Here is an 18,078-nt window from a genome sequence, read left to right as displayed (position 1 = left end):
TAAAATTTAAATCAGTAATAGTTAATAATTTCGTCACTAGTTTATGTGTCGGTAAATTTTACGGATAGTTTTATTTTAAAAATATATTTATATAATAATATATGGCAGAAGATCTCTCTCTTGTGTTGTGTGTGCGTTATAAGTTTAGTTAGTATTGTACGAAAATTTCATACTTTCCAATGCATAACAATAGAAGCAATGTGAAAGTTAAATTGAGTATTTTATTTGGCTACACTATTTTTTTTTTTTGTTTTGTTACAATGCTAGATTGAGTTATTTGAGCCTTCATTTTTCACAAGTATAAAAAAATCTAAATAATTGCAGCAAATTGTAGTTATTTGAGCCTTCATTTTTTACAAGGAGGTGAAGGCACAGATGGCGATTTCTTAGTGAAGGCAAGAGAGAAGGTTTTCAGCGTGATTTTAAGGGAAAAGCGATTTAAGAGAATGGATATGATTACACTATAAAAAAATATTTTAAATTGTTTGTTGTATGCGGCCTCTGATTAATCAGTTGCCCCTTAAGGATGACCGATTAAAATATAAACGAAAATTAAAAATTGTAGAATAATAGGGGTTGCTATTTCCAACTCCCAAAATGCTATTCTCACCCCCAAATATTTAAAGTCATATTTTTCGTAGAAGGATTCATAAATCCGACGACGCACGAAGATTCCAACAAACTTTCCAATACTAGAATTTGTCGTGAAAAAGCAAGAAAAGGTCAACAATTAAATCTTGAAATGGATAAAAAAGCAAAAGAATCACATTAATGCCACTATTAGAAAAATACATTTCCATCCAGATGGAAGAAGGAACCGATTCTTCTTCATGTTTGAACCGAGTTATTGCTCTTGTTCTCTGAAGAATTTTGCTTCCTTTCTGCCTGAAGTGACCGGCATAATGATTCCAGTTTTTCTTTCTGATTTTTAGTTTTCTCCAGTTGTTTCTTCATGCGCTCCCGCTGCTCAGACATAAATAAATAATATATTTCACATATGTTGTCAATAAGAAAATTGATATGAGTAACAAATTGAGCATGATCGATGTCTATGCATCAGCTTAAAAATAGATATCAAGCTTAAAGGGGTGTGTTACGAAAAATGACATGTGTGAAACATGCCAGGGTAATTCAGCATTTTGGGTATCCTATAATTGCTCCAAGTATATGTTATAGGGTCTAACACAATTGAGGCCAATTAATCCCTTTATCTATGTTTCTCTTTCTTAATTCTTATGGTCAAGACCAGGGAAAAAAAGAAAAAGAAAAAAGTTATATACCTCATCAACTAACTCTATGAGTGTAACATCAGACTTCTCAGATTTACTCTTCAAGAATTGATTCTCCTTCTTGAGTTCCTTGATTGATTTTGCCATCTGATTGTTAACCACAATAAAGAAAAAGACAGAGGACTTTAGAGTTCATCCAAGATATGATTCAGCAAAAATGACTGAGTCTTGAACAAATAAAAGATATAAGATAAATTATGTTTACCTTCTCAATCTCTTGTTTGAATGTTTCAAAAATCTCATTGCTCTTAGACAATGCTTCCTGGAATTCATTGCGCGTTTAAGAAAGTGCAGTCAGATTAATGTGTAAATGGAGAGATCAGACTCAGACCATTCTAAAATGAGGCCTTGAGCCCAAAATAGAAAAACAAGAAACCAAAAGGAGAAGCCAAGTTCTACACACAAGATGTACCCAGAAAACAAGTTATGAATGACATGCCTAAAAGTAATTGGTTGAAGGAGGGTCAAGTCAGTCAAATAAAGATCTGAAAATAGTATGTGTGGAAACATCAGTTGGCTTGGATATGAGGAGAACTAGAGAAGGGTTTTAGGGAAAGGGGCACCAGTCAACTGAAAGAAAAGGTGCAGAACTAGCGCAAGATATTAATATCTCGGAAAACAAAACTCAGCACAAATAACTATAAATATATGAACCCATATCTTAATTATGAATCCAACCAGCAAAGTTGTTTGCCTCCACATCAAAGTGTTATAAATTACAAATATTTACAAACCATACCTTTATGCAAACAATGAGCACATTGTAGCAAAACAGATTATAAGTTCAAATTGTGAAAATACTAAAAAGAGAATCAAAATAGAACCTGGAATTGTTGGAATTTTTCTCCATCAGTTGTCAGTTGCAACCGTAAACTCTTCTCAGTTGCTAATAACTGAGATACTTGTTCTGCATATACTTTTATCTGTGACCGTTCTTGAACCAATTTTTCCTCATGTTGCTTAATTTTTAAATCAGCAAGCTGTAGTTCCAATGATTTTTGCTTCAACTGTTGATTCAAATACAGAACGTAGTGAATAAGTTCCAAAAATTAATAAATATAACTATATTGCAAATTTCGACCACAAGAAAAGAAAATAACCATCACCTTCTGTGCATGTTGCTGCTCAGAGAGTTCATATTGTTCAACTAGCTGTCTTAGCTTGTTTCTTAACCTGTATTGAAATTTAAGGCAAATTATTTTATGCACATCACAAAACAATTGATCCTTAAATAGACAAACATTGCACACATTACTTACTATTTTTAAAAGAGCAAATGTATATAGTTCAGCAAATAGACCCAGATAAAATACCATTAGGAAAAATACATGTGTGAACATATGCTTTATGCCTTTATATATAGCTGAAACATTATAAATTCACTGCGACATTATAGATAACTAACTAAAAATTTTACTCTAACAATTTGTAGGGTCTTACATGTCATTCTCCTTTAGCTGAGAAAGGCACTCATCCTTTCGCTCCTCAAGCTTATTGCTGACATCCTGTAGCAGAGAGCAATTAACATTAAATGAAAAAAGAAATAAAAGCATGAAAAAGAATGAATAGGTGAGGAAAATTCGAGCACATAATGTTATCATCAAAATGACAACCAACTGAGAAGAAAGCAAACTCAAAGTTCTGAGGTTATAATAAAAACTGAAACATATTCTCCAAACCTCAAGAATAATTGCTGTGTCGAATGATTATTAAAGGAAAAACATAACAGATACAGTAATTTCATGGCTGTTTTTAGCACATTTTAGTAAGAATTGATAAACGATGCTATAACCATGGCCAGCTACAAAAGATATTTCTTCTGGTAGCCAGAGATAAAAACCATCGATTTTCCAACCTTAATGAATAAATTTAGATTCAGGAATAAGTGTCAGTGTCCACTGTATCACTTGACAGCTAGAAAAAAAATCTTATTGCATAGCAGGTCTAAAAACAAGGAAGCATCTTCAAAAGAAAATATTTCATTCCAACCAAAGTTTCAGCCCATTTTGTTGAGTATTAATACACTACAATTAATTAGAAATAACATAATTGTTTCCGTAATCACTTTTGACCACATTCCACCAATAGAAATTAAATAGTGCAAGTATACCCAATGCACACTGGTCAGAATATCATACATTCTAGACAAGACAATATTCCAACCTTGATTGCATCTTGAAACTTGGCTGACAAGTCCAGCCTTAAGTTTTGCCCCTCAGTTGATACACGTTTGCATTCTTCCTGAAAACAATTAAATAAATCTTAGTCTTTTCATTAAAAAGTCGAGATGTAGATTTTAAAATAAGACGAATCAGAACCCAACCATAGTATTTCATGATAGTTTTGAAAAGGACCAAAAAGTAGAATATAATAAACTGGAGAAAAAAATCATATGGAGCCATTTTCTAATGAGATGGCATTTTACCAGGATAGAAAATGAAATATTATTAAGGAGACGACAGGGGAAGCATAACTAGGACAGGGATGAGATATCCACCAAAACATAAAGCAGGTACAAGATGTATGATTTTTTTATCAAGACAAAGAAGATATACAACATAGAACATGAAAAACTCAAGATTGCAACAAGGCAGCCCAATCTCCACATATCAGAGATAGCAACTCCCCTATAACAACCATAAGCAGCAGAACAAACATACTGCAGACCATAATAAATTTAGAGGCAAGGAGACATCTTTAAAGATGCAAGCATTCCAATCAGGTAAACAAAAGAACTACATTCACTGCACAATGCTATGAAATTTAAGTTTCAATTTTTTCACCAAAACCTTTATAACAAATCAAGAACTGACACAAGGAGGAGGGACAGTGGGGGACTCTAAATGGTGACCAAGAATCGCAAGAGAGGGTATAGAACATCTAAATGGGCTCGTCAAGGAACCTTTTGAATGCTTGGAAAAGTAAGTTGGAAACTGAAAGGTGGTGTAAATATGATGCTAGGAAAATTTGGAAAATAAATACTTTAGTAGGGGCAAACCACACAAATATACTTTGGTAGGATGGTATAGCTGCACTCACCTAAACTGTAGTATTTTCCTACTTTTATTCATCAGGTCGGTTGTTTTTCAGTTTGGGTCTTCTAGTTTTGCTTTTGCATGGCCAGTTGTTTATGTGCTTATGCTAGTGGACTGTTACTTTTGTATTAGTGGTTGGTTATAAACTTAACACGAGAAAGGGCTCCCTTTAGTTAGATAGTAGGATGAAAGACAGCCTCGTCATGAGCTAATTATTTTCAAGCACAGCAAATCATGGATCACAATCATCCGATTTGATGGAAACTCAAAAACATGACCAGGTTTTCCACCACAAGAGAAATAGAAAATGCATTATGTGTAACATAATTGGCTAAAATTTGTTTTTGTTTCTGTGTTCAAGGGGATATGTTATCCTCCTGTCTAAATTGTATTAATGCTCTCTCTAATAGAAATTCTTTCACTGAAAAAAATTAGTTTCAATCCAGCAATTTAACTACCCAGCAAAATTTGCATAAATCAACAGACCTCAATTGCTAGAAGACAATATTTGAGGTAGTCCACTTCTCCACATCTAGAAATACATATACATTATACAATCAGTTTCTAAGGTAGCAGTGCAATAGAAAAATACCATCAGCATTTTATTTTGGCGTTGTAACTCTCTGCACAGTGACTCAAGCTTATCTCGGACGGCAAGAGCTACAAAAAGAAAGGCAACACTCAATAGACAAGAATTAGCATCAATGTGGTTACAGATTAGATGCTGTCATTTATTTAAGATTACAAAAATGTGAGTCTTAGATATACCATTTCAACAAACAGTGTTTGTCAAAACAACTCAAAAGTCTACCCAAGCCTCCAGCAACCTAACCTAAACCATAGTTGTCAATAGCGGCCGTAGCGGCCGCTATAGCGGCGGGGCGGAGCGGAGCGGCACCCATCCACAACGTACACGTGTGTAGCGGGGCGGTTTCGGGTCGCGGCTGGAGCGGCCGCTATCACGGCGGAGCGGCGCGAGTTGCGGAGCAGTTTTTCGCGCCGTTACTTCGAAGCACGGTGGTTCTGAGTGGGTTCGGTGGTTCTGTTCTGTGTTGCTTCTTCTGCTTTGTTCTTTCCAGAGAGAGAGGGAGAGAGGGAGGGAGAGAGAGAGAGAGAGAGGGCACTGTGTTGCTTCTTCTGCTCTGTTCTGTGTTGCTAAGAAACCCTCGATCTCAGATCTCGCACCCGCGCGCTCCACCAACTCTTTATCTCCACTTCTCCCAAAATTGTCCTGCCTTAATTATCTACCATGTGTATACAGTATATTCACGTTTTAATATACCATTTGGGGATTCAGCAAAACAAAACATATATACCACTAGGGCTGGCTTATGTAGAGGCAAACAATATTAATATATAATAATAATGTTAATAATTAAATAATATAGAAATAATATTAAATAAATATAATAATATCATAGTTTTATAATATTAAAAACTTATATATATATATATATATATATATATTTATATTTTTGTTTTAAAGTTTAACATTTCTAGTTAAATTGTAGCTGAACAATATTAATATACAATAATAATGTTAATAATTAAATAATATAGAAATAATATGAAATAAATATAATAATATCATAATTTTATAATATTAAAAACTTATATATATATATATATATTTGTTTTTGAACATATATATTATTAATTATTTATATATTTATATTTTTGTTTTAAAGTTTAACATATCTAGTTAAATTGTAGACGAACAATATTAATATATAATAATAATGTTAATAATTAAATAATATAGAAATAATATTAAAAACTTTTATATATATATATATATATATTTATATTTTTGTTTTTGAACATATATATATATATATATTATTAATTATTTATATATTTATATTTTTGGTTTTAAAGTTTAACATATCTAGTTAAATTGTAGCCGAGCAATATTAATATATAATAATAATGTTGATAATTAAACAATATAGACATAATATTAAATAAATATAATAATATCATAATTTTATGATATTAAAAACTTATATATATATATATATTATTAATTATTTAACATATATAAAAAAAACATTAGAATAGCGGTCATCCCGCTATCCCACTTTTGGGGTCGGCCGCTCCGCTCCGCTACGCAGGTATTGACAACTATGACCTAAACTATCAATAGAAAAAGCTAACATGTTTAAATGGTCATTTTTATGAAATAACTTGCTTATTACACTTATTAGTATGAGAGAAATAGTACATATAGAAGGAAAACCAGTAGAGCAAATACAATACCAACAACAACAACAACAACTTATCCCACTAGGTGGGGTCGGCTACATGGATCAACTTCCGCCATAATGTTCTATCAAGTACCATACCATCAGAAGATACTATTTGAGTGCTCAATTACAGAGGTAATTGATTAATAGAGTGAAAATTCTCTAAATGCCCTAGTATTAATTTACACTGGCCTAATTAAGAACACCAATTATTTGATCAGAAACTTCACAAATGCTTTTCAAGGCATATTCCAAAACTTTATAAATCAACATTGGATATATTTGTTGCAACATACCTGCATCTCTTTCTGCCAACACTTGTTGGTACTTCAGTGTAAATTCTAAAAGCTCCTTCTCTGATTTAAGAGTACGCTTTGCACTTTTGCGCTTTTCACTAGTTTCCTGAAAAATTAAGAAGCTCAACTATTCAGTCTCTCCTAAATGTAGTTTCATATAGTCATATGTGACATGACAAAAGAAAGAAGGAGAAAACAAAATCCGCTCATGTCAACCAAAATGAGATAAATATAGTTCACCTATCGCATTTTAAATTCAAATATAAAAACTGAAAAACTATCTTTTTAACTTATTGAGACATTAAAAGGAATGAGGTGAATCAATCCCATTAATGACTCAGCTCATTTTAGAAAGTGAAGAAAGGGGGGTTGGCTACAAAGGTTCCTGAATGTTAACCGACCAGAAAATCGGTGTGCATCAAAAGTATATTGGGCTCTATTAAGCCAATGATTGCACAGAAACTAGCAACTCCAAAATGGATGTTTTTTGTTCAATGTACTTACTGAACTTGTGACCTAAGGTCCTAAACTGTCCATATCATTCACACAAAGATAACCTAACAACTCTAGAATCAATCGACGCAGCCTCATCACTATTCTTGAAGGGTAAAAAAGTACATTAGACTTGTAAACTCACAGCCTAACAATCTAAAAAAGGTTCAAATTATTAGTTTTCCATTATAAAGCAAAAAGAACCACTCTGCTTATTACCAGGAAACTTTATCATGTCCAAGTTAGTCTCCTACCAAACCCAATGCCCAAAAAAACTAGTTGTGGGTCAAATAAAACATCAGTTGAACAGTCAAGGACATGTAACTGTTCAAAATAAATAGCAGAAATTAAAGAGTGGCAGAGGGAACACACTCGTACAGACTGAAAAATATATGGCAGAACAGAGTACAGACATATTATATGTACTAATGCATGTGTGAATATAGAAATTAACAGAAATAGTTGACTAACAGGTTTTTTGTTTTTTGAAGAATCAACAGTCTCTGGTGGACAAGTGTTCTTTACAGGCAGTGCTTTTGTCTCCAAAGGTACAACAGTTGCTGCAACGACAATTCTCAACAACAACAAAACCATGTCAGATACTCAAAGAAAGAAGAACTAGAAGACATCAGTAATTCAACATGGAGATCTAAACATGTGTTTTTATAGGTTTGCAGAATGTGCAAGCATACGAGGTAATCCATTGATTATTTAAGTTTATGAATATTTTCAACCATTTAGTACCTGACTAGGTATAGTATCAGTAAAAGTGTCAAGCAATGTAAGAGAAATAGGAAATGATAGTTTAAGAGATCCTGTTCGTCTTTCCAACAGAGAAATTCTTAAAATCATGCATTTTCAATTTTCTTTTGTATGGAGAATATTTTTAATCCTAAAAAGGAGTTGCTTGTTTGATAAACACTTATATAAGTATGGATTATTCAAAAATAGAAAAGATTACCCATTATGCTAAGATCTCACACCAGCTAAGTATATGGTCAAAGTACTCCTTATAATAATGACTCGGGCAATTTGACCCCCACTCCCTGAGCCAGATTTTGAGATGAATTAAACCCAGTCCGTTCTCAATTCAAATATGATATCAGGTCCTATCCCAATCCTAATATGTTCAGTCACCCACAGTTCATAAATGTTCAGTCCTGCCAATTTCACACTTCATATATCCAATCTTGAGCATAAGGGGAGTGTTATGATCCCACATTGGCTAGGTATATGGTCAAAGTACTCCTTATAATGACATGGGCAATCCTACTTTGATCTAGATTTTACAATCAAATTATGTCTAGTCTGTTATCAATTTTAATAAGGTCAATATTAACTATGGGGGTCATAGCAATGAGAATACCTTATTCCACATAATATGAAGACTGTTCAAAGTTTGAACAAGAATACTCAAGACAAAAAAGGATTACAAGGTTTTTAAGTCACATCCAACACAGACATGCATACAAACATCAATAAGGAAGCCTCCAATTTTGAAATCATGTATGCATCAAACATGGTGAGAAGTGCACCATCAGAATCCACAGCTATTTTATCCATTTAAAGGAAAATAAATAAGCAAAGAAGAAAATTTTGCATTGGACATATAGTATCAATAAATAAATGATGGAGGGTAACACTCAATTGTAAGGAGTTACCCAAAAAAAACTGTCATTAGTCAAGATCAATATGTTACTCATGTAGTTCCCGTGAAACTAAAAAATATTAGCATGTAGTTACGAATTACAAAATCTACAAAAAAGGGGCACAAAGGCTTAGGATAATTACATCCATCTGAACTTTGGCATTCTCCTTGTTGTTGCTCATTTACCTCACAGCAACTGGACAGCAGAGACTCGGGAACAGAATTAGCTACAGGAGGTGTAATCTGTGCACCTTCTGTCTGCTGCATAGAGCTTCTAGAGGGACTCTCCGCTGAGCAGTCTGAGGCATCAAAAGTAAGTGCTTTAGGTAATGGAACATAAGAAGTTTTTAGTAGCTCACTGAGCTTGCTTACCATGATTGTTTTGAAACTCTTTTTCTCCCAAATCATTTGATCGTTCATTAGAATGAATAAGGTCAGAGGGACCATCATCCTTGTAACTATTCAGGGGTTTCTCTTGTTCAGGAGATGGAGTTGCAGGAGCAAGAGGCTCTGTAGTACTCTCAACAAACCCATCTGGCAATGAATCAACTTCGGGAAGTTGATTTGCATCTGGATTCTGCATTTCACCTACATCTCAAACATCCTTTCTTAGAATTATTTAACTACAATTTAAGGTTCATTTGTTTACATAAATACTGGGAAGACAAGTAAACCACAGCTTTTAAAATTTTACCTAACACCTAGGATTACATTGCATAATTGCTATTGTAATCTTATCTTGTCAAAAACCGCCTAAACTATTTTTAAACTTTATCAAGGATAGACTGTATCATTATTTCTACAAAAACCAAGCATATGGAAAGCCATATCAAATGTCAGGTAAAATTTCAATAATATTTAACAAGTATAACAACAATGTTGCATGAATCACAAATCAATACGGTTAGTATATCAAAATAAAGAAACACCCTTAACAACACAAGGAAGCCAACAAAACAAACCCAAAATGTTGTGGAAGAGTCTACTTAAAAAAAAAAAAACAAATTGGGTAGACGCAGATGAATAATTTCAATCACCCCCCCCCCCTCCCCCTCCCCCTCCCCCCTTGATTTTTTCTTAAATAAAAATAACATTTTCCGCTCCGACACCGAATAAAACACGATCATCGTTTGTATCAACAAGCTGAAGATTGAAGAAAGTGGGGGCCTGCAGTGCAAATAGCTCAGGTAGAACAAACAATGATGCGGGTGATTAAGAATCAGAGTAAAAATGAAAACTTTAAGAGAACAAATGGAAAATGAAAAAGGGAAAATCAAAGGGAGTACCTAGCAGTAGGCAGAAGATGTATTGTTGGAAGAGGTGAGAAAGGAGAAGATCTAACAGTGGGCGTGGTAGTGAAACTTGAGCACTTTAAAACCACCTGGTGCTTCGCTTGCTCGCCCCAAATTTTGCTTTTGTTTCTTCTCTGTAAAAACTAATAATAATAATTCTTAAATAACCTAGGTATGAGTATGACCACGAACTAATTTATTTTTGCTTAATTGCAAATTTAGTATTTTTATTTGTCTTAAATTTTAAATTTGATCCTCTATAATTTAATTCATAAATTAAGTCTCTCCTTATTTCTCTTGAATATCAGTTTTTAGTTTTTAATCAACTTCGGATAAATCGATGGGACATACACGAACACATGCTTCACAAACAATGCATTTGTCAGATTCAAAATATATTCGATCGCAGAAACGTTCTAATGAGATTATTTTTTCATAAGAATATTGAATAGTTATGGGTAACCAATTTGCGTGAGATAGGATAATCGTAAAACCCTTACCAATGTATCTTGGAGCTCGGACTGTTTCTGTTTATTGACTCTAATTTATGAATCCACTTATCATAAGGAACATATCGTGAGTATCTCTGAATATTTTTTCTTTCACAATTTTATTATTTCAATTCTCAACTCGAAAATTAGACTATTACTGTTACTTGTAAAAGTTAATTAGATGCACGAACGGGGGTTAACATCCAATAAGAATATGATATGTGAATGTTAACGTTAATAATTAATCGTCAATGTCTAAATTTAGGGTTAAGGACTAAAATTACCTAATTAAAAAAATGGAAGACTCGATTGATAAATTAAATTATACGAAACCAAATTTAAAATCTGAGAAAAATAGGAGGATTAAATTTACAATTAAATCTTTATTTTTTTACAAAAGAAATTAAGACTAAAAATGAGATTTTTCATTTTTATTGTTTAAAATTTGTATGGTTAGCTTATCTGCCACAATAATGTTGTTCAAGACTCAAGTTACACGGATAAATAAATAACTTGTTTAAATTTTTAATTAATCATTTAATATTTTACTTAATATAACTTTAACTTTTGCCGTTTATAAAAAAAATGTCTTTTAGTCCTTACACTCGCATATAAGTTATAAATTGATCTACCGTTAATGACAACATAATTAATGTTCCAATAAGGGACACTAACGTAGCATATGGTGCATTCTGAACGAATTTGATTGAGTAGAGTGAAATAAAAAGAAAGGAAATATTTAAAATAAAATAAAGTGATATAGATATGGAACTCACATTTTCTTTTCCTTCCTATTTGAATGACACGTAGCACTGACATGATTGAAAATTCCTATCATTGATATTATATCAAGAATCATTTTCAATAAAACGATGTATTACTGTATTAGTCCTTGTATAAAAAAAAACTGCAAGTTGTAGTTGATGTATTAGCTTTATTAATATACAATATAATGGTTTTGTTGTTATATTTGATAATTGTTGATTCTGGTAATATATTTGATAATGATATATCTAACTGTTAAATACAACCTATTTTATTTTGAACTTATACATTACAATGGATTTGATCCATTGTAATATTTCTTATACATTGTATTGTTTTTGTAGATCTTGTTTGTTGCTGCATTGTAGTAATTTTGTTATTGGAAGAGAATGCAACAGCTGCGAGAGAAAAATATGCAGCAGCTGCTAATGCAGGAAGCAAATTATATTAGAGCCCTGAGAACCTTGTTCACGCCAAGAGAAGGCCCTTTTTGCTTAGAAAGAGTTAAGCGTGGAAATAATTTTATATACTATAATTTCTCTCTCCACTTGTGCACTGCTATACTGTTTCAGCCCGAATGAGCCTGGAAATAACATTTAATTTCTTTCTTTCACATTTAATCTTTACCAAACAACTTCAATTTATCTGAATCACTCCTATTTCATCTCCCTCTTCTCTATTTCCATGCCATTTCAGCTCCACCAAAACAGAGACTAAAAGCCTAAAACTAAATCATAAAAGATGATAGAAATGTTTACTTCTTTCCTCTTCAACTAAAACCCTTTAGATTTAAATTTATTTTTATCAAAATTATCCACCATAACAATTTTTTTTCCTTGCTGAAATGAAGCAATGAACAGCATAAAAGTATAGAGCAAACTAGGCCCTTCAGATTTAGGGAACCTGAATAATGCATCTGGCTTGGCACCACCTCGACCAACATGTACACCACCGTGAAAACCTTGGCCAAGAACAACAACACCATTACTTATAGCATAACCCGCGTGCGCACCACCTTGAAAACCTTGGCCAAGATCGTCATGAACAGCACCTTCACCAATAGGAAAACCCCCCTTCACACCATTAATAATCCGGTTATAATAAAGATCATTTAAAATAACGAAATTAATATTATTCTAATAATAATTATTAATGATAATACCAATGATTAATAATTTATACAAAATCATTTAAAATAAAATAAAATCATTTAATCTATTTTGTGACAGAATAATATATTACAAATAAATTTTCACTTATTCTAAACAAGTTTATCAAAATTAAAAATATTAAAATTTTATTTATGATCTACTATATCACAAGATAGATTAATTAATTTTACTTTGCTTAAATAATTTTATATGTATTGTTAACTATTTCTATTTATGTTATCAATGTTATCGTTAATAACAGCTTTTAGAAAGGTAACTTGATGAGAATGTTATATGAATATTAATCCCAAGCGAATGGAGTCTTTACCGGGAATGCAACGCTCCTTTCATTGATATCGAAGTATGTAGATCCTCATAGCCTTGATGAATTCAGGCCTATATCTCTTATTGGATTTATCTATAAGATCGAGGGTAAATTGTTATCTAGCATAATCAGAAGTGTGTTGGAGGATGTCATCGATTGAAGTGAAGGGGTCTTTATTAGGGGAAGAAACATGCTTGATTGTGCTCTTGCGGCTAACAAAGTGATGGATGAGGCAAGGAAAATGAAGAAAGTGTTTGATCTTCAAGGTGGACTTTGAAAAACCTATGACTCTGTGTCATGGTCTTTTCTATTCTACATGCATAATCGTTTGGGCTTTTGCAATAAATGGATCTCGTGGATGAGAGCTTGCTTGGAGTATAGTTCCATCTCAATTCTTGTGAATTGCTGCCAAGGGTTTGAGCAAGTTTATGAGACAAGCGGTGGAGAAAGATCTCTTTGAAAGCTACTTGGTGGGATCACAAAAGGTTAAAGCCAATTTGCTACAATTTATAGACAATACACTCTTCGTTGGGAAAGCATCATCGGTTAAGAATGTCATTGTTCTTGAATCAATTCTCAGATGTTTTGAACTTGTTTATGGATTAAAGGTGAATTTTCACAAAAGTAAGTTAGGAGGGATGTGTATTTCTGGTGATAGATTGTTTCGGTTCGCATCCATTTTGAATTGCAGGACTATGGATATTCCTTTTGTGTATCTTGGCTTGATGGTGGGTGGGAATAGTGAGGAAGGTAGAGATGGTTTGATGCTAATATTAAGTGAAAGTTTGGAGATGGGAAAAATATCAATTATATTTGTGAGAGGATGTTTGGGTGTGGGTGAGGAGGCTTTGTGTACAAAATATAGAGGTCTATACAATAATTCGTTTCAGAAGAATTGTGTGGTGGAGGAGGTGGGGTAGGTGGATTAACGGTGCTTGGGAATGGGATTGGTTTACTAGGGAGTGCCAAGAGGTGAGGGGATTTGGGGTTAAATTTCACAACGTGATGGTGTACAGGGATAGGCCAGATATCTTTAGTTATATTTTTTTAATTTAAAAAAATAATAATCAAGGTGTAATTTGAAAAACAAAAAAAAATTAATAAGAAGACAGTATATAATTTGATTGATTAAAAAAATTAACAATATCAAAATCCCCAAATTATTAGTCACCGTAAAAACTCTTTTTTCCAACTTAATTTGTACACTGTATGAATTAGCTGTATATACCCGATCACGTTGAGTGTATATACTAAATTATTAATCAATAATGCACTAGCTTCGAAAAGCAAACAACAACACTACTCTCAAATTTGTTTATGAAATTATATCGCAACTCTTTAATTACCATGTTTTGCTCAATTTTTAAATTGTAAATATATTTAAGGCCATATATCAATAAAAATTCGGTTGCATAGGTATCATATCAATGAATTGTTTCACATTTTCTTTAGCAACAATCGACCATTAATTTAATATACTACATTATTAATTAATTATCGCACTAGAAAAGCAAACAGCACTCTCAAATTACTGATATAAAAATTTGCTTATGAAAGTATTTTATCGCAACTCTTTAGCATTTGCTTAAGTTTCAAATCATAAATATATAGGCCATGTATGTATACCAATAATTAAAAATCTATAGTAGCATATAGGAAGCATGTCATAGACGAAAAATCAGTCTTCTATCCTCATTTGTCCCCACAAAACAACAAAAAACAAGTCAATATCAATGCAGCAACATTGAGTAGTGTAGGCAAAAAGGAGAAGAGTAGAACTAGAAGTTAACTTTGATGAACATGCCGGCTCCACATACGTCAACTGTGCCAAACAGCATATAAATTAAGTGCCTCTATGGAACCCTTGGTTTTGACTTCCAGACAAGGAGCCAAACACAAACTTAGCTCAGACATGTGGACACAACCCAAGTAACCTCTTTAAACTAATAATATAACAACACTTTCTAGAACGAGAGAATTGTTATATCTCCATGCATAAGTATAGTTTCATCTAGAAGCACTTTGAATAATAAATATTATAATACGACCTCGATCCTTTTTAGCCTTTTGGCGCCTGCATGCTCTTCTAGATGGTTAATTAATCAAACAGTTAAATTCGAGTATACCTTGTTATTTATTAATTCCTTAATTTTCATCTAGATGGTATCGACTTCATCAACACCTTCCTCTTTTTGTCTTTCTCTCTTTATATCTCTTCCATATATATTGGGAATATAATTGAACAGATCAAGACATACACCCCCGTATGCAGCAAAACCTTATAAGAGAAAAAAATATTCTTCACTCTTGTGTGTTCATATATTATTCCCTTAATTTGTTTCTTTCTTATTGCTATCAATGGCGGTTAAAGAATTATTTCACTCATCAGATCAAGAAGCGGGATATGAAGAAAGCACTCTACTGCAGCAGCAGGTAGATCCATACGAAGAAGAAGAAACTCTATCTCTTTCTGACCTTCCAATTTACAGTACTAGTGGCTCAATTTCAGCTAGATGGGGTGGTACTGATGATTTCTCCAAAGAAGATGGAAAAGACTTTGGTGGTGACCACGACGACAACAACGATGATAATTTGTTCGAGTTCTTCAGTGAAGAATTCACCACATCATCAACTAATAATTATGCAACCGCAGAGAACATAATCTTCTGCGGCAAACTCATTCCCTTCAAAAACATTAATATTCCTCCACGTGCTGATGAAAGGAATATTATTAATACTGAACGCATGATCAATGTCCAAAAGGGTATTCCAAAGCGCAGTTCAAAAGGTTCAAAGAGTAGTTTTGAATCATGTGACTACTCATCGCTTGGGAAGGTGTCGCTGGTGAGGAGTCCCACAAATTCAAGATGGTTTTTGTTCATGTTTGGGATGTCAAAGTTGTCCACCACCACAGAGATGGAACTCAAAGATATTAGAAACCGGCAAAGCCGCCGGAGGGGACCCGCGGCGACGATGATTCCGGCGCCGGAGAATGGAAAAGATGAGGTGGCTGTGAAGGAGAAGAGAAGCTGCAAAGGGATGTGGAAGATGCTGAAGTCAATCTCTATGGTGTTAGGTTGCCACAGTAGCAAGATTGCAAACGACGTAGTAAAGGCTGCTTTTGTGTGAATTTTGAGCGTGTCATGTGCCTCTAGACATGCACCTACTCCAATTTGACCCGCACTTTGGCTGCGTTGCTTTGGGGATAAATTAAAGAGACTGAAAATAGAGAAATAAATGATATTTTAATTTAAACTTTTCATCTCAAATAATTTTTTTTTAAATTTCTTTCTCTTCTGTCGAACGAATCGTTAAGGTTCATGAAGTTAGTTAGCTGGGGTTCAAATGATTTGTCCTTGAGTTTAATTTATACATTGATTAATGTTATATATAGTATATAAATTAAACTCAAAGATATAATAATATATAGATATAGCTGATGAGAGAGACAGTGTTTGTGGATAATTGGTCATTGTAGCCATATCAAAGAAAGAAAGCATAATCTATTATTCTTGTCTTGTGCTTTCATGTGTAACAAATAGCGCGTTACAGTTTGTGTAAAACTTGTTTTTGAAGGACTTTTCTTCTTCTTTTTCTTTTTAGCCTTTTGGTCTCACAACATTAACTAAAAAGTCGAAACACGCACAGATCTAGATTGATATCATTTATTTTATAATTTGTGAAATTTCGTCGGTAAACCGCTCATATATACTGTTGGAGTACACATGAAAATTCTCAACAGTATACAAACGAATTCGTGCCGCGCATGTATTAATTTTGTAAAATAATGATTGATGAACGAATTTTTTGTAGCTCAAAACGTGACAGGTTATATATTTTTGTAAGAATTTAATTAAAATTACTTACATCAAAATTATTTTTTGTATTGTCGTCGAATTATGAATTATTATATGATTAAAAATTATTAAATTTTATATAAAATTGAATTAAAATTCAATAGCAGTAATGTAAAAGCTTTTACATTATATATAAGATGATTTCTAGAAGATTGATGGTACAATTTAAAAATCTTTACATTGATATAAAAAATCATACTTTTATACTCCCTCCCATTCTATTATAATTGTTTTATAAAAGAAAAAAAAATCCTAATTAAAATAAATTCAACAAAATTTATAAATAAATTAATGATAATATAAGATTAATTTTATAAAACTATTATTTTTTTAATCTATTTATTACTTTTTCTTAATCCGTGTAAAACAATATAAAATAATTACTATTTTGCGATAGAGGGAGTGGTAGTATAATATTCACTTTAATTGAATCTAGATTGATTTTAAATAAGTTTAATAGTAAAGTTGTTTATACAGGTTTAGTTTCTCATTTTTTTATGTATGAGAATAAAAAATAATATAAGAGACTTTAACACAATAAAAATGGAAAAAATAATAAAAATAATTAAATATCATCATCAATCCAACCATTTAAGTATCATTTTTTTAAGTTAATTAATCAAATAAACCAACCAAACATGAATATATATATATATATATATATATATATATATATAAAGATCATTTTATTCTGAATATATATATAGAAAGAAAACATGTCTCAAATTTGATTTCATAAAAGGTAGATTTTTTTTACAGAAAAAAGGTAAAATGTTAAATACGTTTAAAAACATGGCATAAAAAAATAGTTGTAGTAGTAAAATGAAGAAAAAAAATACCATTCTTTATATGCAATATACTAGTAATTAATATTTAACTCTGTCCGAAGAGGAAGCCTAGGAATATAGTCAATGTACTTTTAGGCAAGGGTGGACCAACCGTTATGGTTGGGGATCTTTGCTGCCTAAACCAAAATTTAGGACAGATCAATGTCCCAATGCTTCCTATGTCTGATGACACGATTCTATTACCTCAATTGTTTCTTTTGATTACGTCTATGATTGTTAGATAAGAAGAATTAGCCGGTTTACTTGGATGTTTGAATCATTTCTAATAAAATTTGATAAGCTGAGTTGGATGAAAAGACACATTTCTAGAAATTCGACCGATTTTGCATCCAATAGAAAGAAA

General features: G+C 32.4%; 2 protein-coding genes across 2 annotated transcripts; one reads left to right on the top strand and one right to left on the bottom strand.

Annotated features, from left to right (window-relative positions):
• Positions 1-562: 562 nt before the first annotated feature.
• Positions 563-10,446, bottom strand: LOC114403750 (beta-taxilin). Its single transcript, XM_028366896.1, has 13 exons — positions 10,293-10,446; positions 9,379-9,594; positions 9,150-9,305; positions 7,830-7,918; positions 6,867-6,972; positions 4,917-4,984; positions 3,453-3,530; positions 2,730-2,794; positions 2,396-2,462; positions 2,114-2,296; positions 1,495-1,551; positions 1,281-1,376; positions 563-963 (listed from the first exon to the last, which is right to left on the bottom strand). Exons 2-13 carry the CDS (start codon positions 9,587-9,589, stop codon positions 829-831), a joined length of 1,311 nt encoding a protein of 436 aa, XP_028222697.1. The 5' UTR covers positions 9,590-9,594; positions 10,293-10,446; the 3' UTR covers positions 563-828.
• Positions 10,447-15,388: 4,942 nt separating this feature from the next.
• LOC114402153 lies at positions 15,389-16,159 on the top strand. The gene has a single exon (XM_028364664.1). The coding sequence runs from the start codon at positions 15,389-15,391 to the stop codon at positions 16,157-16,159; it is 771 nt and encodes a 256-aa protein (XP_028220465.1).
• The last annotated feature ends 1,919 nt before the right edge of the window (positions 16,160-18,078 follow it).

Source organism: Glycine soja, chromosome 20, assembly GCF_004193775.1.
Source record: "Glycine soja cultivar W05 chromosome 20, ASM419377v2, whole genome shotgun sequence".
In the NCBI taxonomy this organism is placed as follows: domain Eukaryota; kingdom Viridiplantae; phylum Streptophyta; class Magnoliopsida; order Fabales; family Fabaceae; genus Glycine; species Glycine soja.
Note: the sequence above shows the minus strand (reverse complement) of the source record. Positions and strands in the feature narration are given on the sequence as shown.